The following is a 24278-nucleotide window of genomic DNA, read 5'->3' as shown; positions in this document are numbered from 1 at the left end:
TAAACATTGTTTGTAACAGAGAAAATTTGCAAATGAGAATTGATGGGGGAATGCTTAAATAAATTATGATACATCCCTATTATGGATGTAGGTTTTGAGTATCAGTTATGCATTAAGCACTCTACTGGGTTATGTTATTTCATTTAATCGTTAAAACGAGCCTACAATGGTGTCATTTTTCTCACTTCATAGATAAGGAAATTTGAGTCTCACAGTGGTTAGACTACTTGCACATTTCTTACCTAGAAAATTTACCAGTTTGGATCGTAGGAGTCTGTGGAATGAGATTATATGTAGTACAATATGCATTACAGTTAAATATAGAACAGGTAGAATCTTGTTTTACATTAAACTATTACACCATCTGATCCCATGTAATTAGGCTATTTAGAGCTGCCTAATAATAGTACTTTGTTGATCTGGTGAACTGTTAATTCTGTTAAATTTACATCTATCATTACTCATTTTCAACATTCCCCTTTCCATGTCAAGATAGCTGTGTTTTTAGCCCCATGTTCAACCAAAGAAGATGAGAAGAAAAAGAGCAGGAGAAAAGAAAAGAAGAGCTATAAGGAGAGAGAAGCGAACAATAAAAAAGGGCAAAATATTTAAAAGGAGGCGCATGAAAACTATGGAGAACATCCTAGAACACTAATATAAATGAAAGTAAATTTTCCCCAAAATAAAGAGGAAACATTCCATCTTACTCCCTGCTAAGCCAAACCTTGCTTAGAAGCTGAGACTGGCTTATGAAGTATGTTATGTATATTAATTAGATTTTGCATTCAGTGGTGTGTAACAGAGACCCAACCGTAGTGACTTCACCAAATAGGGGTTTATTTATTATTCTCCTGGTACCAGAAGAACACAGGACAGCAGTTAGGAGCAGCTGGAGTAGCTCCACAATGTCTTCTGGTATAAGGTCTTTCCAACTTTTTGTTCCGTGAGCTAATTTCATTAGCATGTGCCAGTCATCCTCGGGGTCACAAGATGGCTTCTATACTTCCAGGATTCTGTCTGCATCCTAGGCCAAAAAAAAAAGGAAAGAAGTGACATGGAGGGAGGAGCCACATCTGTGTCAGAAAAGCAAAACTTGGGACTTCCCTGGTGGTCCAGTGGTTTAGAATCCGCCTTCCAATGCAGGGGACAATGGGTTCAATCCCTGGTCGGGGAACTAAAATCCCACGTGCCGCAGGGCAACTAAACCCATGCGCCACAACTAGAGAGCCGTGTGCCACAACTACAGAGCCCATGTGCCACAGCTACAGAGCCCGCACGCCACAACTAGAGAGAAGCCTGCGCCGCAACAAAGAGCCTGCGCACTGCAACATAAGATCCCGCGTGCTGCAACTAAGACCCGACACAGCCAAAAAATAAAAAGAAATACTAAAAAAAAAAAGAAAAGCAAAACTTTCCCAGGAGTCCCCAGCAGACTTCTGTTCAGGCTTCATTGGTCATAACCGGGTCACTTGATCAGTCTTAGCTACAAGAGGCTGAGGAGAGTGTTCTGGTGGGCACATTGTCTACCTGAACAAAATCAGGATTATATCAGGAAAGAAGAAAAAGGAAAAAAAAAATACTGAGTAAGCAACAAGTAGTGTCTGCCACAGCAGTGTTCCAGTTTTATTACATTTGTCTCATAAGACCCATTTTGGATGAACTTATATCCTTAGCTTTTCATACAGAATTACATGTTAATCATTTCACCAACCACAGAAAATAAAACATGCATTACCCAAAAGTAACAAAAGTGAAACATACCCAGTCAAGTTGAATAGTATAAATTTGTCTCTAACACATGGGTTGTTGCCTGTGGGGACATTTCAGGGTCACCTTTTTCCCCCAAACTTAAGCCTTCTGCTTATCCACCTTGATTTTCATATATGCCTTAGAAGGCAAGACTACTTTCCCTTCTTTTCTCCGCTCTCACACCCTTCTCCCTGGTCATCAGTGCTGTAGAGCTACCTTTAACCAAGGGGTAAATGGGATCCTTTTCAGGAGTGTTGGAAAGGAGAAGGCTGGTCATTTCACCTGTAATCTAAAAAAAAACACAAGTAGAGATAGTGTAGTATGTGTAATTTAACCCAGTGGTCCCTAACTTTTAAAATTGTATACGTCTTAGTAAAATATTTATACTACACACTCCCTATATGTATTGTGTGTGTCTCACTGTGCTAACATTATGTATGTACTAAGATATTATGTACAGACAAAAATAGAACTTCAGATAGAATGAGAAAAAAATAAATATAATTGATAGGTTTTTTTTTCATCAGTGGATTTTCTACCTCAGGGGAGTGCCTTGTCCTTTCCCACTTTGGAGAACACTGATTTATCCAGTTATTTGAAGCCAAAATTTTATATTTAACACTAAATTAGTTCATGATATATATACCTATCCATTTACTCCTTTATCAGCCTTTACATTTCTCTTAATGTGACTTAGCCTTCCATTACATCAGCCTGGTCTTATCCTTCAAGTGTCCTACCCTCAACACTTCTATCTTAATAGCTGCTTTTATGCTGTTTTTGGAAGAAATATCCTCCTTCATTCCAGGGCTGACCCATTCACCTAGTTCTTATGCTCTTAATCCCAACCTCGTTTACCTCCTTTAAGACCTTACCCTATCTATTTCTTTGTGTTGCACCAGCCTTTAATTATGCTCGTTTCTTTAAGCATTTTTCTTTTGCCTCTATGTCCTTATGAAGCTTCTGCTGCTTTCTGTCCCATCTTTTTCCCTGCCAGTTTTTCCATTCACCTTCAACTCACTGCGTTCTGCATTCTTCCTCCAGCTTTTTGTGTGTGTGTGTGTGTGTGTGTGTGTGGTACGCGGGCGTCTCCCTGTTGTGGCCTCTCCCGTTGCGGAGCACAGGCTCCGGACACGCAGGCTCAGCAGCCATGGCTCACGGGCCTAGCTGCTCTGCGGCATGTGGGATCTTTCCGGACCGGGGCACGAACCCGTGTCCCCTGCATCGGCAGGTGGACTCTCAACCACTGTGCCACCAGGGAAGCCCCCTTCCTCCAGCTTTTACACGTGCTGCTTTTTATTCCTCCCTGCAGTATTTGACACGCACCTTTTCTCCCCAGCCACTCTTTTCCAGGCTCTTCTGCAAGTTGCACCACTTCTGTTTTTACTTACATGCAGGGCTTCCCCAGGTTTCCACCTTATCCTTCTTCTTGGTATATCTTTTTTTCCTACATGATCTTATCTACTTACAAGGCTTCAGCCCTTCCCTGTACCATTCTGGTTACTTCCAAACTCATATATACTGCCCTGACCTCTTTTCTGATTCATGACCTGTATTTCCAATTATCTGCTAAATATCTCTTCCTGGGTAACTCAGTGATACTCAAAATAAAATATGATTAAATCCAAATCATTTTGCTTAATCCCCAAAACTCCTCTTCAGTGGAGGAAGTCATCCTCCCAGTCATTCACCTTAGATGGTTCAAAGTCTCTTCCTCCCATCTGTCACCAGATCTGTCCCTTTTAACTAAAAAATACCGCACCTCCCCCATTCTCAGTGCTACCCACCCTAGGGAAGCAACCTTGTATAGTGGAATAAAATATATATATATGGCAGCAAACATTATATAGCTGACTTTGGAGTAGGATAGACCTGGGTTCAAATCCCAGTGCTGCTGTGTTCAGATCTTCGTACTAGCTGTGTGACCTTGAGCATGTTGTTTAACTTCTCAATAAATTAGGGGTAACAGAAGCTACCTGTTTGGATCGTTGTTAGGATGTACTAAAGTAAAACACACAGTCAGTGCTAAAAACCCCTGCCTAGACTGTTAATTAGATTCCTTCCTGATTTACCTGCCTTGGGTTTCTCCTGTACTCCACCTTTACACACTGCCAGCAGAGTTTATAAAATACATATGGGGTCATTTATTTTCATATGTCAGGAGTCTCTGGTAGTTTCCTTTTTTTTTTTTTTCCAGGAAACTTTGAGCACCTTTGTCTGAGTTATAAGAGTAAAGAAATCATACACTTCGTCATACAAATCAAGACACTTCAGAGAGTGAAAGGAGACATTAACTGAACAAGATTCCAGGACAACTGCCATGGGAGAAATGGGACTAATGGTCATGCTGTGTATGCTGTTCTTTACAGTGTGCCCCCAATCCCATCTTTTGACACCACACTGCTCACCATTCCCAAAACATAGGTGTAGAATCCCTAGAATGCTCCTCTCCCTCCTTTTGGAAGTAAACTTATCTCTACCTCTCTCCTGCAGAATTAATCAGCCCCTCTTCCTTGGACTATGATACTTTCCACATGTCTCTAACATAGCACTTACCTTTCTGTTATAAACATAATTGAACTCTTTCTCTCTCACTAAACTTGTGAACTTCAAGGGCCAATCTTACTTGTCTTTAAATCCCCAGACACTCACACAGTACATGGGATCAAGTTTGTATTCAGTAAATGTTTACTGAATTAATAAATAAATTGGATTTATTGATTTGCCTTGGGCAATCCATGTGTGAATAATTCAAAACATTCTTTGTGTTTTTTTAGTCTAGTCTGTACCTTGTTCCATTTTAAAAAATAAGGCAGCTTAAAAGATTATAGTATATAATAACATAAAATCAAAGTGGATTTTCTTTTCTTTCTTTATATTTTAATATTTGTCCCTAACCCACCCTTCAAGAAAGTATTTTTCTTAACCTAATGTTTGGTGTTTCTTATCCACAATTCCCATCTCCCTAGCCATCTTCCCACTGGCCATGAGACCCAGTTCTAACACAAAACTAGAATTCCTTCTTGGGACTTTCAGTAAAGCTTTTGCTTTCCTGATAAAAAGGAACAGATTCAGTTGGCTCAATTTTTTTTTAATACTTGATTGGATTCTGCATTTATTTTGCTCCTTATACCTGTCTAAAAGCTTGAAGACTTTTGAACTTGACAGAATTCTGCACAATTTCAAATTCTCAGCATCATATAATTCTATCTACATTTAAAATGCTATCTGATTGAATTCTGGTTACTTCACATGGCTTTTTATAATCAGCTTTTGCACCTTAAGAGATCAGCTTATAGTCATGCTGCATATTACAGTATTGTTACCTCAATTAATAGGAAATTTATTTCAAGGAAGTACATGAGAATAAGTAGTACAGAAATAGGAATCTTAGCCATGTGATCAGTCTTCATAAGAATGTATTGTAGGAAAAATCATGTAGTTAGTTGTCAGTTGGCTCAATTATTCACTACTCTTCCATCATCACTCTTCCTTCTTCAGTGGAATGTTAAAGTGGTACCTAAAGATACAGCAGCCATCTGGCAACCATGAGGATAAGAACCAACACACTAGGGCTAGTGGAGTTGAAAGCTAGAGAAACCTGGGTTCCTAACAGCATCTTTAAGCCATTGAACCAGCCTTTGACTGGTAACTTACAGGATTACTTATACACTGAACAATAAGCACCCATCTCTCAAGAAATTGTCACTTGGATTTTCTGCTTCTTTGCAGCCAAACACATTGTGAACTGATACACTCATCAACCTAACTTCAAACTTTAATTTTAAAACATTTTAAAGCAGTTTTAGTAATTTTTTTATGAAGATGGTAGTTTCATAAGATTTAAATGAAATAAATGCACTCAGTATTGTTTTTCTGTATGATGAAAATAGAAAGTTGCCTTTCCTAAATTCTTCATATCCTGTAATTTGAAAAACTTTCACCACATGTTCAATAATGTCAGTGAATAATGCTACTAGAAAATGAGGGGTTTTGTTTTAAGAAAGCAAGTTTGCAGATGAGGTATTATTTTATTCACACATATCTTAACACAGTATGGTCACTCCATTTTATTCTTTATTTAAAAATTAATACCTTAAAAGACATACCTTAACTAAGACTAAGCCACTCCATTTTCTACACTTTTACTACAAAGTTGAAGATAAGATATTCTCTACTAGATAAGCTGCATTAAGTGTTCCTCTGATAGTAATGGATATATACCCTTGCTGCTTACCTATTTTTAAAAGTTCTATGTCAAATGGCGTATTTACCATAACTGCATATTTTTGTAAAAATATATATATATATACGTCTTTTAGTTCAGGTAACAGATGTATTTCTCTGCAAATAGTATTGAGAAATATTTCAAGCCTTTTTTAGCTGTGATATTTAAGGCAAGCGGATCTCTGTATGCTTTAATTGCACCTATTTAACTGCATAGTATTAAGAAGAATGTTTATTTATTAAGCATTTAGTCAGCTTTAATGTGTTTTTTCCTTAGTACCAAGGATGATTGCTTCAGTGTTAATATTCAGCCTCCTGTTGGAGAACTGCTTTTACCTGTGGCCATGTCAGAGAAAGATTTTAAGAAAGAGCAAGGTGAGAGATTATTACAATTTACTAGAAATTGGCATCCCAAATAACATGTGCTCATTCCTCTGGCTGGTCTCTAAAATAAATTACCATATGTACATAGCCATTAACAGATGTCAATGCACAGTTTTCCAATTTTTGCTAATGCTTTGCGTTTATAAAATAACCTTAAAGGTATATGTTTGTCTACATTCCTGGCATACTTGCAAATTGATTAATATGTCTTTTAACTAATAAATTGATTCTTAATTAACTTTTCAATTCTTGGAGTTTTGGTTTGTCAATCTAATGATGTATTCATGTGTTTTGTATTGGTGAAAATGTCAGGAATTTGAGACTTAGCAAAGTCTCATCACTATACATGTTATGTTTCTGTATTTCCTTTCACTAAGAACTGTTTTTTGTGTTCTACTAATATATTTTTCCCTGTATACATTAGAGTGCCCTACCCTTCAAAATAAAATCCTAATTATAGCATTAAAATACCTCCATTTTCTTTTGACCTTATTCTGTATTGAAGAAATGCTATGCTGTCAGGCTATATCAGAGCTGAAACATTTTAAAATAAGCACCAAAAAAATATATTTTCAGCATAATGAAAGCATTAATATCTTAGGCTTGCCCTAGAGTTAAGCATACTTTCTAATAAAAACAATTTTTGTCTTGTATGAATAAGGGAAAACAACTGTCTCATTTTATGTGTTTAATTAAGAATTGCATTTATAAAAACTAGGACATATTTAAATAGTATAGTCAGCAGTGTTTTAAAGTTTATGTGAATCTAGGCTATTGTTTTCTTTGGAGGGGGTTATCAAAGATTCCCTTCATCTTGAGGTCATTAAATCATACCTGTCAAGCTTTCACAAAGTACAGGCAAACACAAATATCTACACCTAAAGAGAAGGGCTTGCTTTCTGGCATTCTATCATGTAGTGCCAGAGACTTTTTTTTTTTTAACTATGAACCTTTGCAATTCACAATGTCAGAAGGACCTGTTATAGAAGAATCTCACAAATAAAATCTCATACACGACTGTAAATTAATAGTAACCTTTTATTCTTCTGCCTTATTTTTAAGTGATAAAAAAGAGTGACTAAATCCATCTTTGAGTTTACTTTTCTTGGATGTTGATTATTGCTATAGAAGAAAGTCATACCTGTGATTTTATTTTTCTATTGACCAATTGAATTGATTCTTACATTTGCTATTCTTACCCTTTGCTGGCTAAAGCCTGCCTCTCTGCTTTACACCTGCTCAGCAAACCCAGGTGAGTGGCACATAGGGACTGAATAAAGCCTTGGCACATTTATTGTTAAGGGGATATTCCTTTTTTGAAAAGTGCAGCTAAAGTATTTCTAAAGCAGCAGATTATTGTATATCTTTTCTCTTCCTCAGCTTTGGTTTAGAATTATGTACTCGATATTTTGATCAAGTTTTTGTGCTCTGCTGTGACTGAGGGATTTTTTCCCCTGACTAGCCATACAGAACCGTAATCACGTGAGAGAGGAGCGCTTGGAGAACAGCTGTGGTCCTCTGTGGAGATGTTGCCAAAATTCCTTTTTCTTCTGCCATTTTACTTCTATGGTTGTTGATTATTTGTCTGAATAAATCTGGCAGCTGTTTGCTATGTTTAATAGAGCAGAAAGGCTACTCTGAATAAAGCTATTTGAAAATTTGTTTATATGAAGTATTTGTAAATCCTTGCAAGTCTCTTGGCATTTCTGTATCATGCTTTCTGTCCTCCTGAGTTCATTCTTTGATGTGGGACTTGATGCTGACAAATTTACCGCAGGTTTAAAGAGTCTTCAATAGCATCCTTTTAGTTCTAGATTTCAGCTGCTTTGGTAATAGAGGTCTCAATTCTCAACTTTACACATGTATTTATTTGTTATACTACTCTAGGAAGAGCTTAGCTTATTTTGCAGAAGATACCTAGAAATGACTCATTAACTGAAAATTCTAAATCAGAATAAAAATCGCTTTCCTCAGATTTTATCAGTGCAAACTTCAGGAAGTTAAAATGCCAATAAATTTAAGAAATGTCTGTGCATCATTACATGCTAGCTTTAACTTGTTTTTCTACTTTAAATAAAATGAATTTACACACTTAATATCGCATTTCACAAGGCATATATTTCAAGAGTCAAGAAATGTATTAAATGTATTAACTAGGATTTGACTGAAGAAATTATAATTAAAAACATGAGCAATATGGTTCTATTTTTATACAGATGTTCATATTTGAAAAGTGTATATAATATTAAATAAGAATACTTCTAACAGGTTGTACATATTAGATTAATATTTTTTTAAACGGAAATGTTTTCTTCCTAATATACAGCCTGCTCTATCACTTTTTCTCAGTTGTTGCATTTAGAGTTCATGACCAAACATGCATTTTTATAAGGTTGGTAGTCAAAGTGCTAAACAAAAGATTGGTTTATCGTATATTTTGAAGTTATCCAGAGTATTCGTATTATGAGCCTTAATCAGAAGCCATATTTTTTTCATTATTATGAGTTTTGAGCCTTGCAAAGTTAGTTCATGATCTAGCTCTGGGATGATTTCAGTACTATCAATAGAGATCTCTGTTTTACTTTTAAAAATGTAATTGCGTTTCTTGAAGCAGTTTTAATTGTAAGAGACCCAAGCCAACCGCTTATTCCAAATTTCCTCCTCTTATTCATTTTCTTCTTACGAATTAAATTGGAAATCTAAAACTTACAAGAAAATTTTAAAATCTTCTTTTCTTATTTTATTTACATTTTAGCAGTTAATTACAGCTGATTAACCTAAATTAAGTGCTGTCCAGTGCCTCACCAAAATTAGGTAAATTCTAATGAAGCAACAAATTGTGTAGTCTGAGAATTTTTAAATATTTCTCCAGTAACTTTACCTTTATTATGCATGAGCAGGCTGTATAGTGTTTGAAGTCTGTTTTTGTAGAAGAAACTTTTAATGATATCTTGGCATATTTTTCTTTCTCGTTAATTTAAGAATACCTGATATATTTTCATTTAGAAAAAATCTCTGGTTTAAGAAACCTAGAATGGCTACTTAATTTCATTATGATTTATACCTCCATCTTCTGGGTTGCTAGCTAGCAAGATGCTAATTCTTTAAATGGCCAGACATTCACTATTTTCTGGCCCTTAACCACCGCAGGCAATCATATTTGATGCCCCTTAATTAGAGCACCTTTTTTTCTTTCCAGGTTCTTTTTCCACCTCAGCAATCGAGACAATACATTTGCTTACCATGCTGCTCTCCTAAGTGTTCTTTTGCATGTAAATTAATCTTGATTCAGTTTACACTGTCATGCTGAGTGGTACAAATTGCCTATAACAATAAAACAGCATGAGTTAAAAATAAAGGGGGGTGGGAAGGCAGATTGAATGTGTGCCTTACTTGATAGCATGTTACTTTGCTTTATGCCAATACATTAGCTGGCGATAATGAATCTTCTGTTCTGAAAAGCATGGTTTAGTTGATTTTTTTTAATTTTACTTCAGTGGAGCAATACCTTGTCTCTTATAGACCAAGTTAGACAAACCATTAATGACAAGAGTGTTAAGGTTAAATATGAAGCAATGCATTCACTTCTCTGAGTGCTATCCATCTTTCCATTTACAGGAGCTTGACAAAAGTACTGGCTTTGTACAACATTTCCTTTAATTACAGGCCGAGGGAAACAGGCTTTTAACATAAACATAGTTGCATTCATTTATTCAGAAGTTGCTCTTCAATAGAGCTTAATGGAGAAGGTTTAAATCCTAAATGAGTACACACATCTCTCAGCAGTGTTATGTCAGCAGCCACTGTGCTTTACTTAAAAGCAGTGTTAGCGTGTGTGGTTTTTAAAGCTTTTGCCTAATATTGAAGTTATACAGTCTAAGACAGAACATAGTGTCCCCGAGTTTGAAAGTGGTTAGTAAAAACTGTTCTTTGTTAAAAGCTAAGTAAGTCTTTTTACAGTGTTAGGCTTTAGTCTTCATGCTGCTAAATCATAGGGATTTAAATTTTTTTCTGTTGTATTTGCAATAAATAACAAAATTAAATACATAATTCTAAAGGTGGAGGGCCTTTTGAAAATATAAAATCAGCTTTTACCATTTTCATAAATTTTATAAACTATTGTACACATATCATGTGTCTCAAAAGATAATCATTTTTAGTAGATAACCGTTAGGAGTCAATGACTTACATCACAGATCCAGATAGATGGCATTTATTATAACTATTTTGGTTTTTTTTAACCAGGTACTTAATTTCAGTATTTGTTCCAAGAGTTTGGTATGTTATTGAATTTGTCCTTTGAACATTTGTACGTAAGATTCTGATATTAATGGCATGCCTTGTGTTAATTCTATATGGTTTTTGTTCATGATTTTGCTTAACTTAGTTTCTTTCTTAAATATTATTTGAAATGTCTCTGGGATTTAAGTTTTTCCAATTTACATTGTTTCTTTTGTTCTCAAATGTTTTTGCTTCAGAAATTTCAGTTGTTTTTGTCAGTAACCATAGTTCCACTTACTAGGCGCAAATACTGTTATCACTAAGTGTAGCTTAGATACTTGTCCATGTTTTAGAACCACGTAACTGTTCGGTGACTTTCAGTCACTGTTGAGATAACTTTGATCCATTATATTGAGACCGTTCATTGTGTAATGCTGCTAGTTATTCCAGAAACACTTTGATTTGTTCTCAAGCAGCATTTGGTAAGGGAGGTCTTTGAATGGAAAGAAGAATGAAAAAAAACCAAGCTCTTAAAAAGTAAAAACTTAATAGTTTATAAAGCCCAAATTAATTGCGTATATTTTAAAGGGACTGAAATTGGAATTTTATCTTTGTGATTCTATGCTTTTATCAATCTTAGTATTTAAAATCAGGTTATTAAGAGTGATGTTCGACTGCATTTTTACACATTTTTCAACACAACAAGGATTAAAAAAAATTTTTTAATCAGTTGCAGTTCATTTTAATTTTATGATAGTTATCTTGTAAATTACATTCTGAAGTGGTATTTCTTCTCTTAAAAATGTTTTTAAATTTTGGCTATGAATTTTAAATTGTTTAATGTAATTTTCATAAAGAAATTAGTAAAAGGGAGCTGCCTTTTGCTCTTACAGGAATGCTAACGGGAATGAATGAAACTTCTACTGTAATTATTGCTGCACCGCAGAATTTCACTTCCTCTGTGATCCTTCAGAAGGTTGTAAACGTAGCCAACGTAGGTGTAGTCCCTTCTGGCCAAGATAACATACACAGGTAGGTTCACTGACACGTGATGTGGAGGTAACTTGTCTACATGTATAAATATATACTTTTCAATTCATAATTTTCCTTGAAAATAATAACCCCTAAACATATATGTGCCCCTCCTTTTTTATGATGATACATTTGATTGATTGGTTTGGATTAAGGCCCTCTTCCCTATTTCATACAATCCTTAGTACACAGATAGGGCTTTCCTGAAAGATAGAGATAGTATACCTGCATTTTATAGTAGCTTGGTGATTTGTCAAGGTACCTTGTGTGAGATATGGCTGAGAATTTCTTATTTCACCAGTTTCAGTGAATTCCAGGAACAACTGTTTTATAAAGCAATGGATTTGGACTTTTTTACTTGAAAAGGGGGAAGTTTGGGTATAGATTTCCTTTTGACAGCAATTCCCTAAGGCTGCTTCCAGTAGTAAGGAGCTGCTAGACAACCAGCATGGGGCCAAATGCAGCTTCTGTTTCTTAGGCCAGGAAATATCTTCACCACCAACCATCTAAAACATGAGGTCCAAGTTATTTGTCCTTAAAGGTAGCATAAAATGTGATTAGTATGTGCCTTCTTTGTATTCTTATGAATGCTAGTGGCTTGAAATGAAAGTAAAATAATTACTCCTTAAATAAACATGCAGTTGTTACTTAGTCCTCTGTGAGTTTAAAGGAATTCATTGCAAACTATCTTTAATTCCTCTGCCATTCTACTGCCAATGGCATACTTCCACCATTACATTTCGGAAATAAATTGAAAATCAAAGAGAACGCCTTCAACCCTTTAAAAATGTATTTTTAAATTAATACAGGGGCAAGAGAGGCCCCATATAAAGAGTTCTGTGGGTGGTCTGGATTTTTTTAGACTCAGTTCTGCCATAATTGGGCTTTATAACTTCTCCTTATGGGCTTTAAGTTCCTCATCTGTTTGGAAATTGATGGCAGGGAAAGAAGGTGATTGAAATGAAATTCTGTTATCTATGGAAGAACGTTGGACTTGACATCAGAAGAGCTGAGTTCAAGTCTTGATCTACCATTACAGAGTTGCCTAACTTCATCTACTAATCATGACAGAATGAAAACTGCATGTACTAGTCAAAACTCAAATTTGCCTTGTGCCTTTTTTTTTTTTTTTTTGCGAAGAGGAGGTCCTTAAGTAAGTTGCTCAAGAGATCTGATGCTTCCATTTCTTAATTTTTGATAAGCCCTATCTATCTCACATAGGGTGGTGATAAAATAATAAAATGGATATAAGGTCATCATATTGGTACCGCCATGCAAATACACCTTATCTATCAGTTAGCGTTGGTCAATAGGGGAAAAAATGAACAAAAAGAAGGCTTTTAGTAAAATTTTTGGTTCTAAGTCTTCCTTGTTTTGTTTTCTGCTTTAAGTACTTTTTTTCACTATCCTGAGTGATTTTCTTCAGCAGAAGTTGTTCTGTTTTATTTATGGATCCTTTGAATTATTGAAATTACTAAAAACACCAAAATATTGTACATCAACAGTAACTTTTAGCTTATGCTGTATGAAATTTTACCTGACACATCTAGTATCCAGCAATACTTCAGTCTTATTTTAATATGTTCCTTTGTAGTAGACAAAACAACATAAGGTAACCCTTGTTTATGTTGGAACTTCTAATTAAGTTTTTGTTTTGCTTTGTATGCGGGTTTCTAACTTTTCTGAAAGCAGTGACAGTGTTCCAGGTTTTTGTTTCTTAGAAGAAAATAGCCAGATTGCCTTCTCAAAGCCAACTAATATGAAAGCCATTTTCCTATTGGGAAACAGACTAAGTAAGACACTTAGCACAGTTGTATAATTCTTATTAAAGCATAAAGTTTGCCTATAACTTGTCTTGGTGGTTTAGAACTTAATGCCTGTTCACAGGATTAAGTTACAGTCAATTCTCAATTATCCATACCAGTGCAGGGGAGACACACAACTAGGAACCATTTCTATCTGGCTTTGGAGTGCAGAGTTTGCACTTATACTTAATGGCCATGGTCCTCATACACTTCTGCAATGTGTTGACACTTTTCCAGTCCAGCCTTATCACAGTGGCCTGGTATTTGGCTCTGTAACTTGGTGGAGGAGCCCAAGTTACTACAGAGCCAAAAGTGAATAAAAGGCCTATATATAATTCTAAATAGGATATGCTATCTTAACTTGCCTCACACGTCTCATTGTACTTATTGAAAATGTTTTACATTTGCTTTTTTTATAGTAAGGTATGGCTATAATAATGTTTTAAATTTTAGAAGGCTTCCAATAAATACCTAGAGTTATTTGTAGTTTTCATACAGATATTGACAAAAATTACTATCCCACAAATGTAACATTTTTTGCCATTCTTTTATGCTCAGTAAGTTAAGACTGAAATAAACAGTTCTTAGTACAGTTTGTACCAATGGCTTTCTTAATTTCATTTAAAATGAAATAGCAATTACTGTTTATAATAACAAATTAACAGTTTACCACTTTATTGAATTGTATTAATGTTTTTGACAGTGTTTAGTAGGGGATTACCCTGTGGGATGAATGAGTTTATATATCTAAGCCTTTATATTATTTAATTGTTAGTAATAAAATTGAAATCTCTATGAGATTTTTGAATGACTTCTCTATTCTTCTGTGATAGTTGCTTTTTTGAGTTTATGAAAAATAGGACCAAAACCATTCTTGTATTTATTAATGGTAATCACTTTTAATAAAAAACAACAAGCTTGAAAAGCATTTTGACCATTAGTATTTTAAGAAATTAAAATTTTCAGTACAATAAATTATTCTTGGCTGGCCTACCTATGTTCTGTTTAATTTTTCAGGATCTTTCATTTCTGAGAGGACTTTTTAATTAGCATTAGAATATTCTTTCTGACCATTCAATGAATTAAGTTCCCATTGTCTAGTTTTAGGATAATTTATTCCTACTACTCTTTACAATTTGAATATTTTTTACATTAAATACCGAGTTAAAAAGTATTTAACATAAGAATTAGCTAAGAAAAAGTGAATCTTCATTAATATGTAGAAGTGTGTAACAATATAAAGTAGAAATTTTAATTGAACACGTAAGAGAAAATGGTTCCTAACACATTAGCAGCAAATACCTCCATTAAGAAAAAGTCAATTAAAGGAGCACAGGGCTTCCCTGGTGGCGCAGCGGTTGAGAGTCTGCCTGCCGATGCAGGGGACACGGGTTCGTGCCCCAGTCCGGGAGGATCCCACATGCCGCGGAGTGGCTAGGCCTGTGAGCCATGGCCGCTGAGCCTGCGCTCCGCAGCAGGAGAGGCCACAACAGTGAGAGGCCCGCGTACAGCAAAAAAAAAAAAAAAAAAAGGAGCACAAGTTTTATGGAATTCAGTTCAAAAACCAGGAGCATTTTCAGCATAGTTAACCAGTTTCAAAGATCAGTTGAGAAAGTAGAACTACTTTCAGATTATGTGACATTGAGTTTTGATTTTCTAAATGAGCCATAGAATCAGAAAGCCAACCAGTATACTACTGAAAGACTTAATTTTATCTTCATTTCTGTGGTATGTACTTACTGGTTGAAGAAGCTGCTCTTTGGGAACAAAACCATCTTATTGAGATCTACAGACTTATGGTCATTGTGCCAATCTGCTGTTTTCCAAATTACAGTTACCACATGATAAGGGGTAATAGAGAAGTCAGAATCAAAAAAGTCATAAAAAGCATTTATTAAATATATAGCTGAACATCTTCATGTCCTATGTTAGATACTCATATATAAGAATGTGAGACACTGTGAAAGTCTTAAAACACATTATTTAAAACAATACTAATAGAGTATATACAAAGGGCAGAATGAACAACAGTAAACCAGTATATGAATACACTGAAAAGTTAAAAGGTGAAGATTTTATGTGTTTTAGGGGAGGTTAGAGAGACTAGCATTGGAAATCCTAGGTTTATCCCGGGCCAGAAAAAATTTCTTGTGTCCCTCCAAGAAAGAAATTAAGTAAGTGTTTGTGAAGGAGATTCGTATTCAGTAGTGTAGAAACTGAGGTGCATTTGCTTTAATTACATTGCTTATCCTCTGATAAACTAATGAATAAAAATGACCAAAATGCAGAAAGCCAAAAAATCTATACCTTCAAAATCTCTAACGTTGTTCTGTATAAAAGAACCATGTGGGAGTTTGTGTAAAACTCAGGTTCCTGGGACCCACACCCAAAAACTCAGATTCAGGACGGCTGGGACAGGACCCAGTATTCCAAGTGGTTGCAGATAAATGTTCCAAAAGTTCATAGCTAATGCTAGCCACGTGGCATATTTTAAAATATATTTTTCTGTGTTTATGTTTCTTTTTTACAGATTAGTCATTAAGGAACATCAGTAGACAAGATGTTTGATTTAGGTTTTTCTGCTTTTTATCCAGTATGTTCCAGCCAAGAAAGTCTGTTGTTAACTAGAGTAGCACATTACAGTGGTCGCTGTGAAACAGTCTTAGACCATAAGTAAAAGTTTGTCTTTCAGCAGTCTCAACATTTTACATTTTAACCCAGTTTCAGGAATTCTGACATTCATATACAGTAGTATTGTTAAAAAACAGTTGTCATACAACCTACTCATTTCTCCCTTTCGTGAACAACAAATTGACCTTATAAAGGGGTGATATTTGAGTGAAAACAGAAAGCCATGTCTCTGCCACGATTCTATTTTAGTTCTTAGCTTATTCAGTAAGACCTTAGGACAGCTTTCATTAACTTGTATTCAGTACTTACGTTCTTTTTTTCCCCCTGTATATCGTAATCTATGGTTTGGATTTTGTTTACCCTGTCACTTCTTTAATTTGAAAATTTTGAACATATACAACCTGTGAATAATTACAGTCCTTATAGAATAACTGTTTTACTGTTGTTACTTAGGTCCTTAACTATTAGAAAAATCTGGTGTTGTGAATGGAACTGTGAATCCATGGCAACCTAGTAGCCAACTTTTTAATTTATCAACACACTTAAAGACAGTTTATTGTTTTAGGATTAAAATGAAATTTTTTTTACTTAAAGTAGTTGTAAAGAACAACTTATTTCATTTCTGGTTCTTAAACTCATCCAGTGAATCACTGTTGTATACATGTTTATGGTTATTAATAGGGGAAATACTGGTATATACATTGTTTGTATCCTAAAATATCTATATTGTATAACTCCTTCATTCAATATTTTTTGAAGACCTTTGGAACAGATTTTGTTGCTGCTGGGGTTACAAACATGAATGACATAGTTACTTCTTGGTGGGGGTCTTTGATATTTTCCTTTTTTTGGTTCTTAGGTTGATCAACCTTTGGGTTATTGTTTTTGTTTGCTAGTTGTTTTATTTCTTTTCCCCTGATAACTATGGAATATTTAAATACTGGGTAATTTTGAAGGACCATAATGGACAAGAATGACATTTGATGGCTTGGTGCCCTAATTTTATAAGCCTGATACTATAGTCACCATACTTCATCTGTCTTAAAACCAAATTTTGTACAAACAGTTGTTAATATGAAGATGCCAGGCTTCAGTCTTTTCTATAATATGACAAATTGGAGAGAATTTCCAGTGGTCCAGTGGTTAGGACTTGGCACTTTCACTGCAGAGGGCCCGGGGTTCAATCCCTGGTAAGGGAACTAAGATCCCCACAAGCCACGTGGCACAGCCAAAAGACAAACAAACAAATGGGGCTTCCCTGGTGGCGCAGTGGTTGAGAGTCCGCCTGCCGATTCAGGGGACACGGGTTCGTGCCCCGGTCCGGGAAGATCCCACATGCCGCGGAGCGGCTGGGTCCGTAAGCCACGGCCGCTGAGCCTGCGCGTCCGGAGCCTGTATTCCGCAACGGGAGAGGCCACAACAGTGAGAGGCCCACATACCGCTAAAAAAAAAATAAATTTAAAAAAAAACAGACAAAAAACAAATTGGCATCTCAAACCAGGACTAAGATTTGTGGAACCTATTTCGTGATCAGAGTTTTTCTCACGTTGGTGGTTGTCCACTAGAGGGCAGCACTGCTTTTTTATCTGACTGCTTTGCTCTCTGCAGGCTCTGTGAGCAAGCAGTTCATTGAAAAGCAAATGTGGACCTCAGTTAATTTTTACGTAGAAGGCGGCGTACTTGGATATTTCAGAAATAACCAAACTGCAGTTGACTTTTGCTTTAAAACATGGTATATTTAAATTTTATTTAATTTCATTGTTTGTGAAGTAATATTCTACACTGCAACAATTTTACAAATAGGAATATATAAATGTTTTCATGTAAAAATGAAAGAAAGGTATTCTTGATGATTTTCCTTCTGGGTTGACAATTTTATAAGGAATCAAAGAGAATGGGGTAAGAATTTATTTGTTTTACTTTCTGGTTTTCTGTTAAGTCCCATCCACCCCACCCCCACCAAACAGACAAACCAAAAATGCTCTGGAATAACTGGAATGTTTCATATCTCCTTTGAGAAAGTTTGCACTTAGATTTTCTTAGCTTTCCTGTATAAAGAGAATGCATCGTTGACAGGATAGTGTGGGGCATCACTTTTTATACCAATTCTAAAGATTAGAATAGAAAATAGAGAGTCCTAAATTCTGATGGTAGCTTATTTTTTGTTTTAACTATTCTCATCAGAATGTTAAAGGAAAAAACTACAATATTGCTACAATTTTTAAAAAATAATAGGGAAAAATACATTGCTTTGGATAAATTCTCTAAACTTGAATCACATGTAAATTTTTTCTCAATATTAATTCAATAGTGTAATGGGCTTAACTTCAAAATACATTTTTACAGTCAAAAAAATGGGACTTTTTTTTACAACTTACAAATTCTCTGCCTTTTAAAAATGTTATGCTATATTAACTCAAAATTATAAGGGTTTATCATTTTAAATCCTTTGGAAAATAATACTCCAAATCAACATGCTTTGGTATTCGATGTTAGGAGGCTTATTCAAACCAGTATTTCTTATGTATAAGCATTGTGCAACTTCATTACACATTTGTCAACTTTGGACTAATTATTTTTATATAGCTAGGGCAGGGCACTGCATCTTGTGATCGTCTTTCTTACTAATAGGATTCTGTCTGCTTCAGCAGACAGTAATTGAAGGCTTCATGTACAGAGTGAGAAAAAAAAGTTTTAGCCTGAGTGGGCCATTGTCACAGCTCCTGGTAACCAGTAGAACAGAAAACACAAGAAAATTGAACTCAGAATAGAAAAATCAGAAACCAGGAAGACTATCCAAGAGAAGAAAAAGCATGTCTTTGAGCTGTTGCGTTAAGTGTAGCAAATATGATTCTGCGTAAAAAAGTTTTATGTTTGTGAATACCCTGGAGATTGATGCAGCCTCTCAGATAAATATTTTTCAATTCATGTTGTTCTATCAACATTTGAGTTATTAAAACAATTGAGTTGTAGGATTCTTTTCCTTCCAACAAAGAGCATTTAAGGTCCATAGGCATTTTCCTACAAATCTAAAAAAAGTATGGTTTAAGTGCATGAAGGAGTAAGTCCGTGCATCATAACGAATATATTTGTTTAAATATATTTGAACAAATATATTATTTGACCTGTTTCATAATTTTGTCAGTAGTTAAAACAAATTAACTTTTTTAGAAGAGTAGTACATACTTTGATTTAGGTTTGGCAACCACCTTATTTCATCTTTTTCTTTAATTCTTAGGAATTCTTATGGACTTGAAAGATTAAATGTCAATTGCTAGAGATAATAGACAAAAAGACATTTAACAAGATGAAATACAAATATATCCAAACAGTTTTACCTTCTCAGTTGGTGATTAGAAACAGTGAGTGCTTGGTGGTAGAATGAAAATGAAAAATACCTAGCTGGTATCCTTTTAATAACATGGAGCCCATCTTACATAGGCAATACCTCTTTAACTGTCATCCACTTATTTGTTCTCATTTGTGGTGTTACTGGTGTTTGAGGTTGGTTGGTCTCCCAGTCGTCCCTCCCTATATTACAGCTCCATTCAAGGTTTTGTATTTTTCATTGCTGGTGTCTCTTTTGAAGGAGTGGGGGTGGGGAATGTTTCTTTATTTTTTTTAATCTTTAAAGGCAGAACTTTAAAATGTGTTGTGACAAAGCATCAAGTCAAGATGCTTTGAATTGCAGAATATTACCAATCAGGTACACAACTTTTGAAGAGAAAAATCTTCCTTCTTAAAGTTTCTGGAACAATAATAGGTTATATGCATATTAGGTAAATAAGAAAAACCTTAATTTACATGTTGAGAGATAAAAAACAAATATTAAGAGGGCATTTTGCATGTATTAAGAGAATGTGTGTGATCTAGAATCAGAAAGCTTGGGTTCAAATTCCTCCTCAACCATTCACTAGCTATGTGTCCCTGGGCGAGTTTCCCAATGTCTTTGGGCCTCAGTTTCCTCACCTACAAATTGATCTGACTCAGAATCAAATGAAATAATGCAAGTGAAGTACTTAGTACCCAGTGCACACAGCACTTAATAAATGATAGCTGCTATTATCATTACAGTGATCAAAAACTTCACAGGTTTTCTGGGAAAAAAATTGTCACAGTGTGATCTTAGTTTGAGGCCAAGTACAAAGGTTCTTATGTCAGCCATTAAATTTAGTATGCAGGTATTTGACCCAAGCTGTCTTTATAATCAGTGTTTCTTATATCCCAAAGCTAGCTATTTGTTATTTACTAACTAGTACTCTTTCCATAACTATCTTTTAAACGTATGTTAAAGCGTAGCCTGTTTGGGAGTTAAATGATTAATAAATGTTGGGGGGAGGGGGTGGCTTCTGCTTTCATGGACCAAAACAAACCAATTGTAATCATGCTGTGTTCCAATTAAATACATCCTTTTTGAACTGTGAAATGAGAATGTCAGAACATCTGATCTTCTGGTCTTCTGCTTTAAAACATTGCTTCTATCATTTGTGCCCATTAGAACATACAGACCTAGTTAAAAGGCAGTAGGCTTTCACACCAGGTAACAGATTTTATTGCTAGGATGATTCGCTTAGCGTGTTTCCACTGCAGTGTAAGCAAATGCCTCTTATGTGCCCCTATTCTTTCCAGTATTGAGCATTTTGTGGTATTAGGATTTTTAAAACAGGTACAAGACACTAGTTTTAATCTCTGTAAACATACTGACATCAAAATTGACATTTGTCTCTGCTGAGTTTATATTATTGTAACATCAACCCTAAGTTTTAATAGAAAAGAGATAAAATGTGCCTTGGGGCTGTGCAACCCTGACAGTCAACAGTCAGTAGGAACTTTTGCGTTCCTTTTCAGACACAGTCTGCTTCTCCCTGTTCCCAAGGCACAAGTGTTAAGTAAATAAAGACTATCATTGACATAATGATAACCCTGTCAGAAATAGGGACCTCTGCTGAAATATTTGTTGAATGAAGATTTGGTGATGACCACATCTGTGGGGAAAGTTGCATAAATGGGTGAGACAACAGAGCCACCTAGTATCTATCATCTGGTGACATGGTTTAACAGAAATACAGAAACAGGGGTCTCCTATGAAGCAGAAGAACCTCGAAAATTTGGACAAAAGAAATGCAGGAACCTGCAAGGGGTGATAGAAAAGAGAGGTCATTTCAGGGCTGGTGATCTTGTGTTCTCTCAAAGAGGCAGCTGAGATGCCCAGTTCCCAATCTCGTGTATGGGCGTCTAAAGAGCAAATGGGTATGTATGTCCAGAGCTTTATAAAACCTCTTTAAAAACATTGGTATGATTTCTGTTCCTAAACTGGCTCTACTTACAGTTGCTTCTCTTGGTGGAAAAACTGCTCTATCGGATTCCTTACAAGTCTTCAGCATGTTTGGAGAGAGTACACAAATAAATGTCTATGAAGGTTTCTAACATACTTTGTCTACCACCCATTAGCTAACATTTTAAAACACGACTTAAAAGTGTTGATAATATTTTCATCTTAGTAAAATTAGCATATTTGTCTTGCTTTTGATGCATTATTCTAAGTATTGTTGGAAAATTGATTTTCATTATTCTATTTAGGCCAAAAATGGCTTGTTAGGTCCCCACACACACACACACAAAAAAGAGAAAGCAAGAATCTAATATGTTATGAGATTTTGATGTCTTTTTTTTTAAAAAAAACTCAAAAAAGAAATTACTTTTCATTTAAAGAGAATCTGCTTCCTGCTTAAGTGGCTAATATTTTAATTAAGTCAGGAGTGAAGTTTTTCTGAGTGTCTCCTGATAAACTCCCTCTTTTATGTTGATGGTAATTAAACAGATCCCCGAGGACGCCGTGGGCTCTGTGCAAGGCCCATGCTAATTGTCAGACATGAGACACTGACCAGTTGGTTGGCTCTTGAATAGGCCACAGAGCGCTGTCAGCGCAGCAGTCTGATTTTTATGTATTGTGAGCTGCTGTCAGGGCTAACTGGGTGCCATTGTGGCTGAAGATGTTGTGCAGATTGAGGCAGATGGCTCAGGTTCAGACACGTGTCCTCCAGAAAGGGGAAAGGGGATCGGCCCTGCAGAGTGGGGTCACAGCAGGTCACAGACCTGCTCTACACTTGCTAGTGTTTTCAAAAGCTCATGCGCAGCAACTTTGTTTTTCTCCAGTCATCCCTGCAAGCAAACCCCCTCCCCCACCCGTCCCCCAAAAGTGTGGAACATGCTCTACGTGGAAAATGGAGGCCTAGGAGGGGACCTCCCTCTTCCCATCTCTGGGGCTCAACTGTGCAGGCAGAATGAATTAGCAGGATTGACAGAAGTTCATTGTGCCTCCAACGGCTTTGCAGTCAATTGCAGTGCTTAAAAGGCTAGTTTTGCTTTTAATTTCATGTAATTAGTAGGTTCTTCGTGTCTCGGAATTTAGTAATGGAGCCTTAGACCTCAAGTTTCCTCTTTTACATTCTAAAGCAAAAAGAAGATCTAACGTTCTGAACGTTAAAAAAAATACAAGCGGAGGGAGCAAGGGTGTTGCACTTGGCTATCACGTGATTTTGTTACATGTCATCAACATTAGAGATAAGTTGAATATTTAACATGTCTGAATTCATTGAAACTTATGAAGAGTTTATAATGCACACAAAATTAATGTCTTACATAATCATTTTCAGATATGAGGAATTAAAAGTTCAAGCTCTTTGAGAAAGGTACCTTTTTCTTAACACGTTTTAAAGATAAAAATAGAGTGGTTTATTTTAAATGGCGCTATGCATGGTGAAATGTTAAATATCAAATGAATAAATGACTCCCAAATATGTAGTAATAGAGAATTATTCACATGCATCTATTGTTCAAACGAATAAGTAAAATAGAACTCCTTTTTCTGTTCTGTTCCAAAGATACACTGAAATTACCTGCTTGTGGTAAGCATGGTGCTGGGCAGTTTATTGATTTTTCAGAAGAATGCTTGGCTTTGGGTTTTTGGCAGTAGGGAACCTGTAATAAATTATTGGAAAAACCCGAGTTATTTTAAACCTATTTGAATGTATGCTGTCTCCTTCTTTCCCCTCATGATAAAAGGTCTCTCTCTCTCTCTTTTTTTTTTCTTCCAGGTTTGCAGCTAAAACTGTGCACAGTGGGTCATTGATGCTAGTCACGGTGGAACTGAAGGAAGGCTCTACAGCCCAGCTTATCATAAACACTGAGAAAACTGTGATTGGTTCTCTTCTGCTGCGGGAGCTGAAGCCTGTCCTGTCCCAGGGGTAACCTGCTCACATCTGGACTTCAGAATCTGGCACACAACAAAAGTGCCTGGCATCCACTACTGCTGCCTTTCATTTATAATAATAGCCCTTCCATCTGGCAGTGGGGGAAGAATACACTCTCGACATTCTTGTCTCCTGCTTTAGAATGCTAGTGTGTATCTATCATGTATGCAGTACTTTCCCCCTTTTCGCTTTGCTAACCAAAGAACATATATTTTACTGTCAGTGATCTCAACTCCTAAATCCATGTGGCATTCTCTCTGTCCTGCTCCTCCTGGCCTTCTCGGCTCCCTTCTCTTTTTCAGCAATGATGGACATGAATTAGATACTTAAAGTTCATTGTAAATCATCTTCCCTCTCGCAGGAAGCAAAGATTAGCCTAGAAATAGTATAAATGGCCTCTCAGCTTGGTATGTGAAAATGGGATAGCATACTTTTTTAGAATTAAATTCAAAAACAACGATCTATCTGTAAAATTTTGTTCTGTGAATTTCCTGGTGTTGTAACTGATTATTGACAACTGTCATCATGAAATTATCTCTGAATAATAAGATAAATAAACCAGCACCTGAATAACATTTGTCTTTACATTTTTAATGAGAAATTGTTTATATTCCTTAAGTTCATGTGCTGAGGTTTCCTTAAAATAAATATTTTGAGTGTTATATTATGCAGAGAAACAATGGTGTTTAGTTAGTGAAAGAAAAACTACTTTCAAACCAGGTAGATTTTCTACGTATGTCATAGTTAACTTCAAGAAAAAAGTTGATATGTTTAATAACAAAAATAAAAATCTTCATGTCTCTTTATGTACAATTTTGATCTCTTAGTAGAGATCTGATTACAAGGCCTATTACAACTACTGAAGAAGTTCTTTGAATCTCATTGTTTCTTTACAAATCTCTATGCCCAGCTTTGATGGACTGACTGATGCCTTTGGAAACTAACTAATATAAACCAAATGATAGAAATCTTAAAA

General features: G+C 35.7%; 1 protein-coding gene across 2 annotated transcripts in view; it reads left to right on the top strand.

Annotated features, from left to right (window-relative positions):
- The window catches only part of AP3B1 (adaptor related protein complex 3 subunit beta 1), a 267388-nt gene extending 243511 nt beyond the window's left edge, over positions 1-23877 (top strand). For both annotated transcript variants that reach the window (XM_081231538.1, XM_081231537.1), the window contains 3 exons: positions 6254-6351; positions 11475-11613; positions 23147-23877. In XM_081231538.1, the coding sequence (XP_081087664.1) occupies positions 6254-6351; positions 11475-11613; positions 23147-23300 (391 nt within the window). In that variant the 3' untranslated portion in view covers positions 23301-23877. The remainder of the gene's footprint in view (positions 1-6253; positions 6352-11474; positions 11614-23146) is intronic.
- Positions 23878-24278: the final 401 nt, after the last annotated feature.

Source organism: Mesoplodon bidens, assembly GCF_964165515.1.
Source record: "Mesoplodon bidens genome assembly, chromosome: 4".
Classification (NCBI taxonomy): Eukaryota; Metazoa; Chordata; class Mammalia; order Artiodactyla; family Ziphiidae; genus Mesoplodon; species Mesoplodon bidens.
This window is presented reverse-complemented; position numbering and strand designations above follow the sequence as displayed.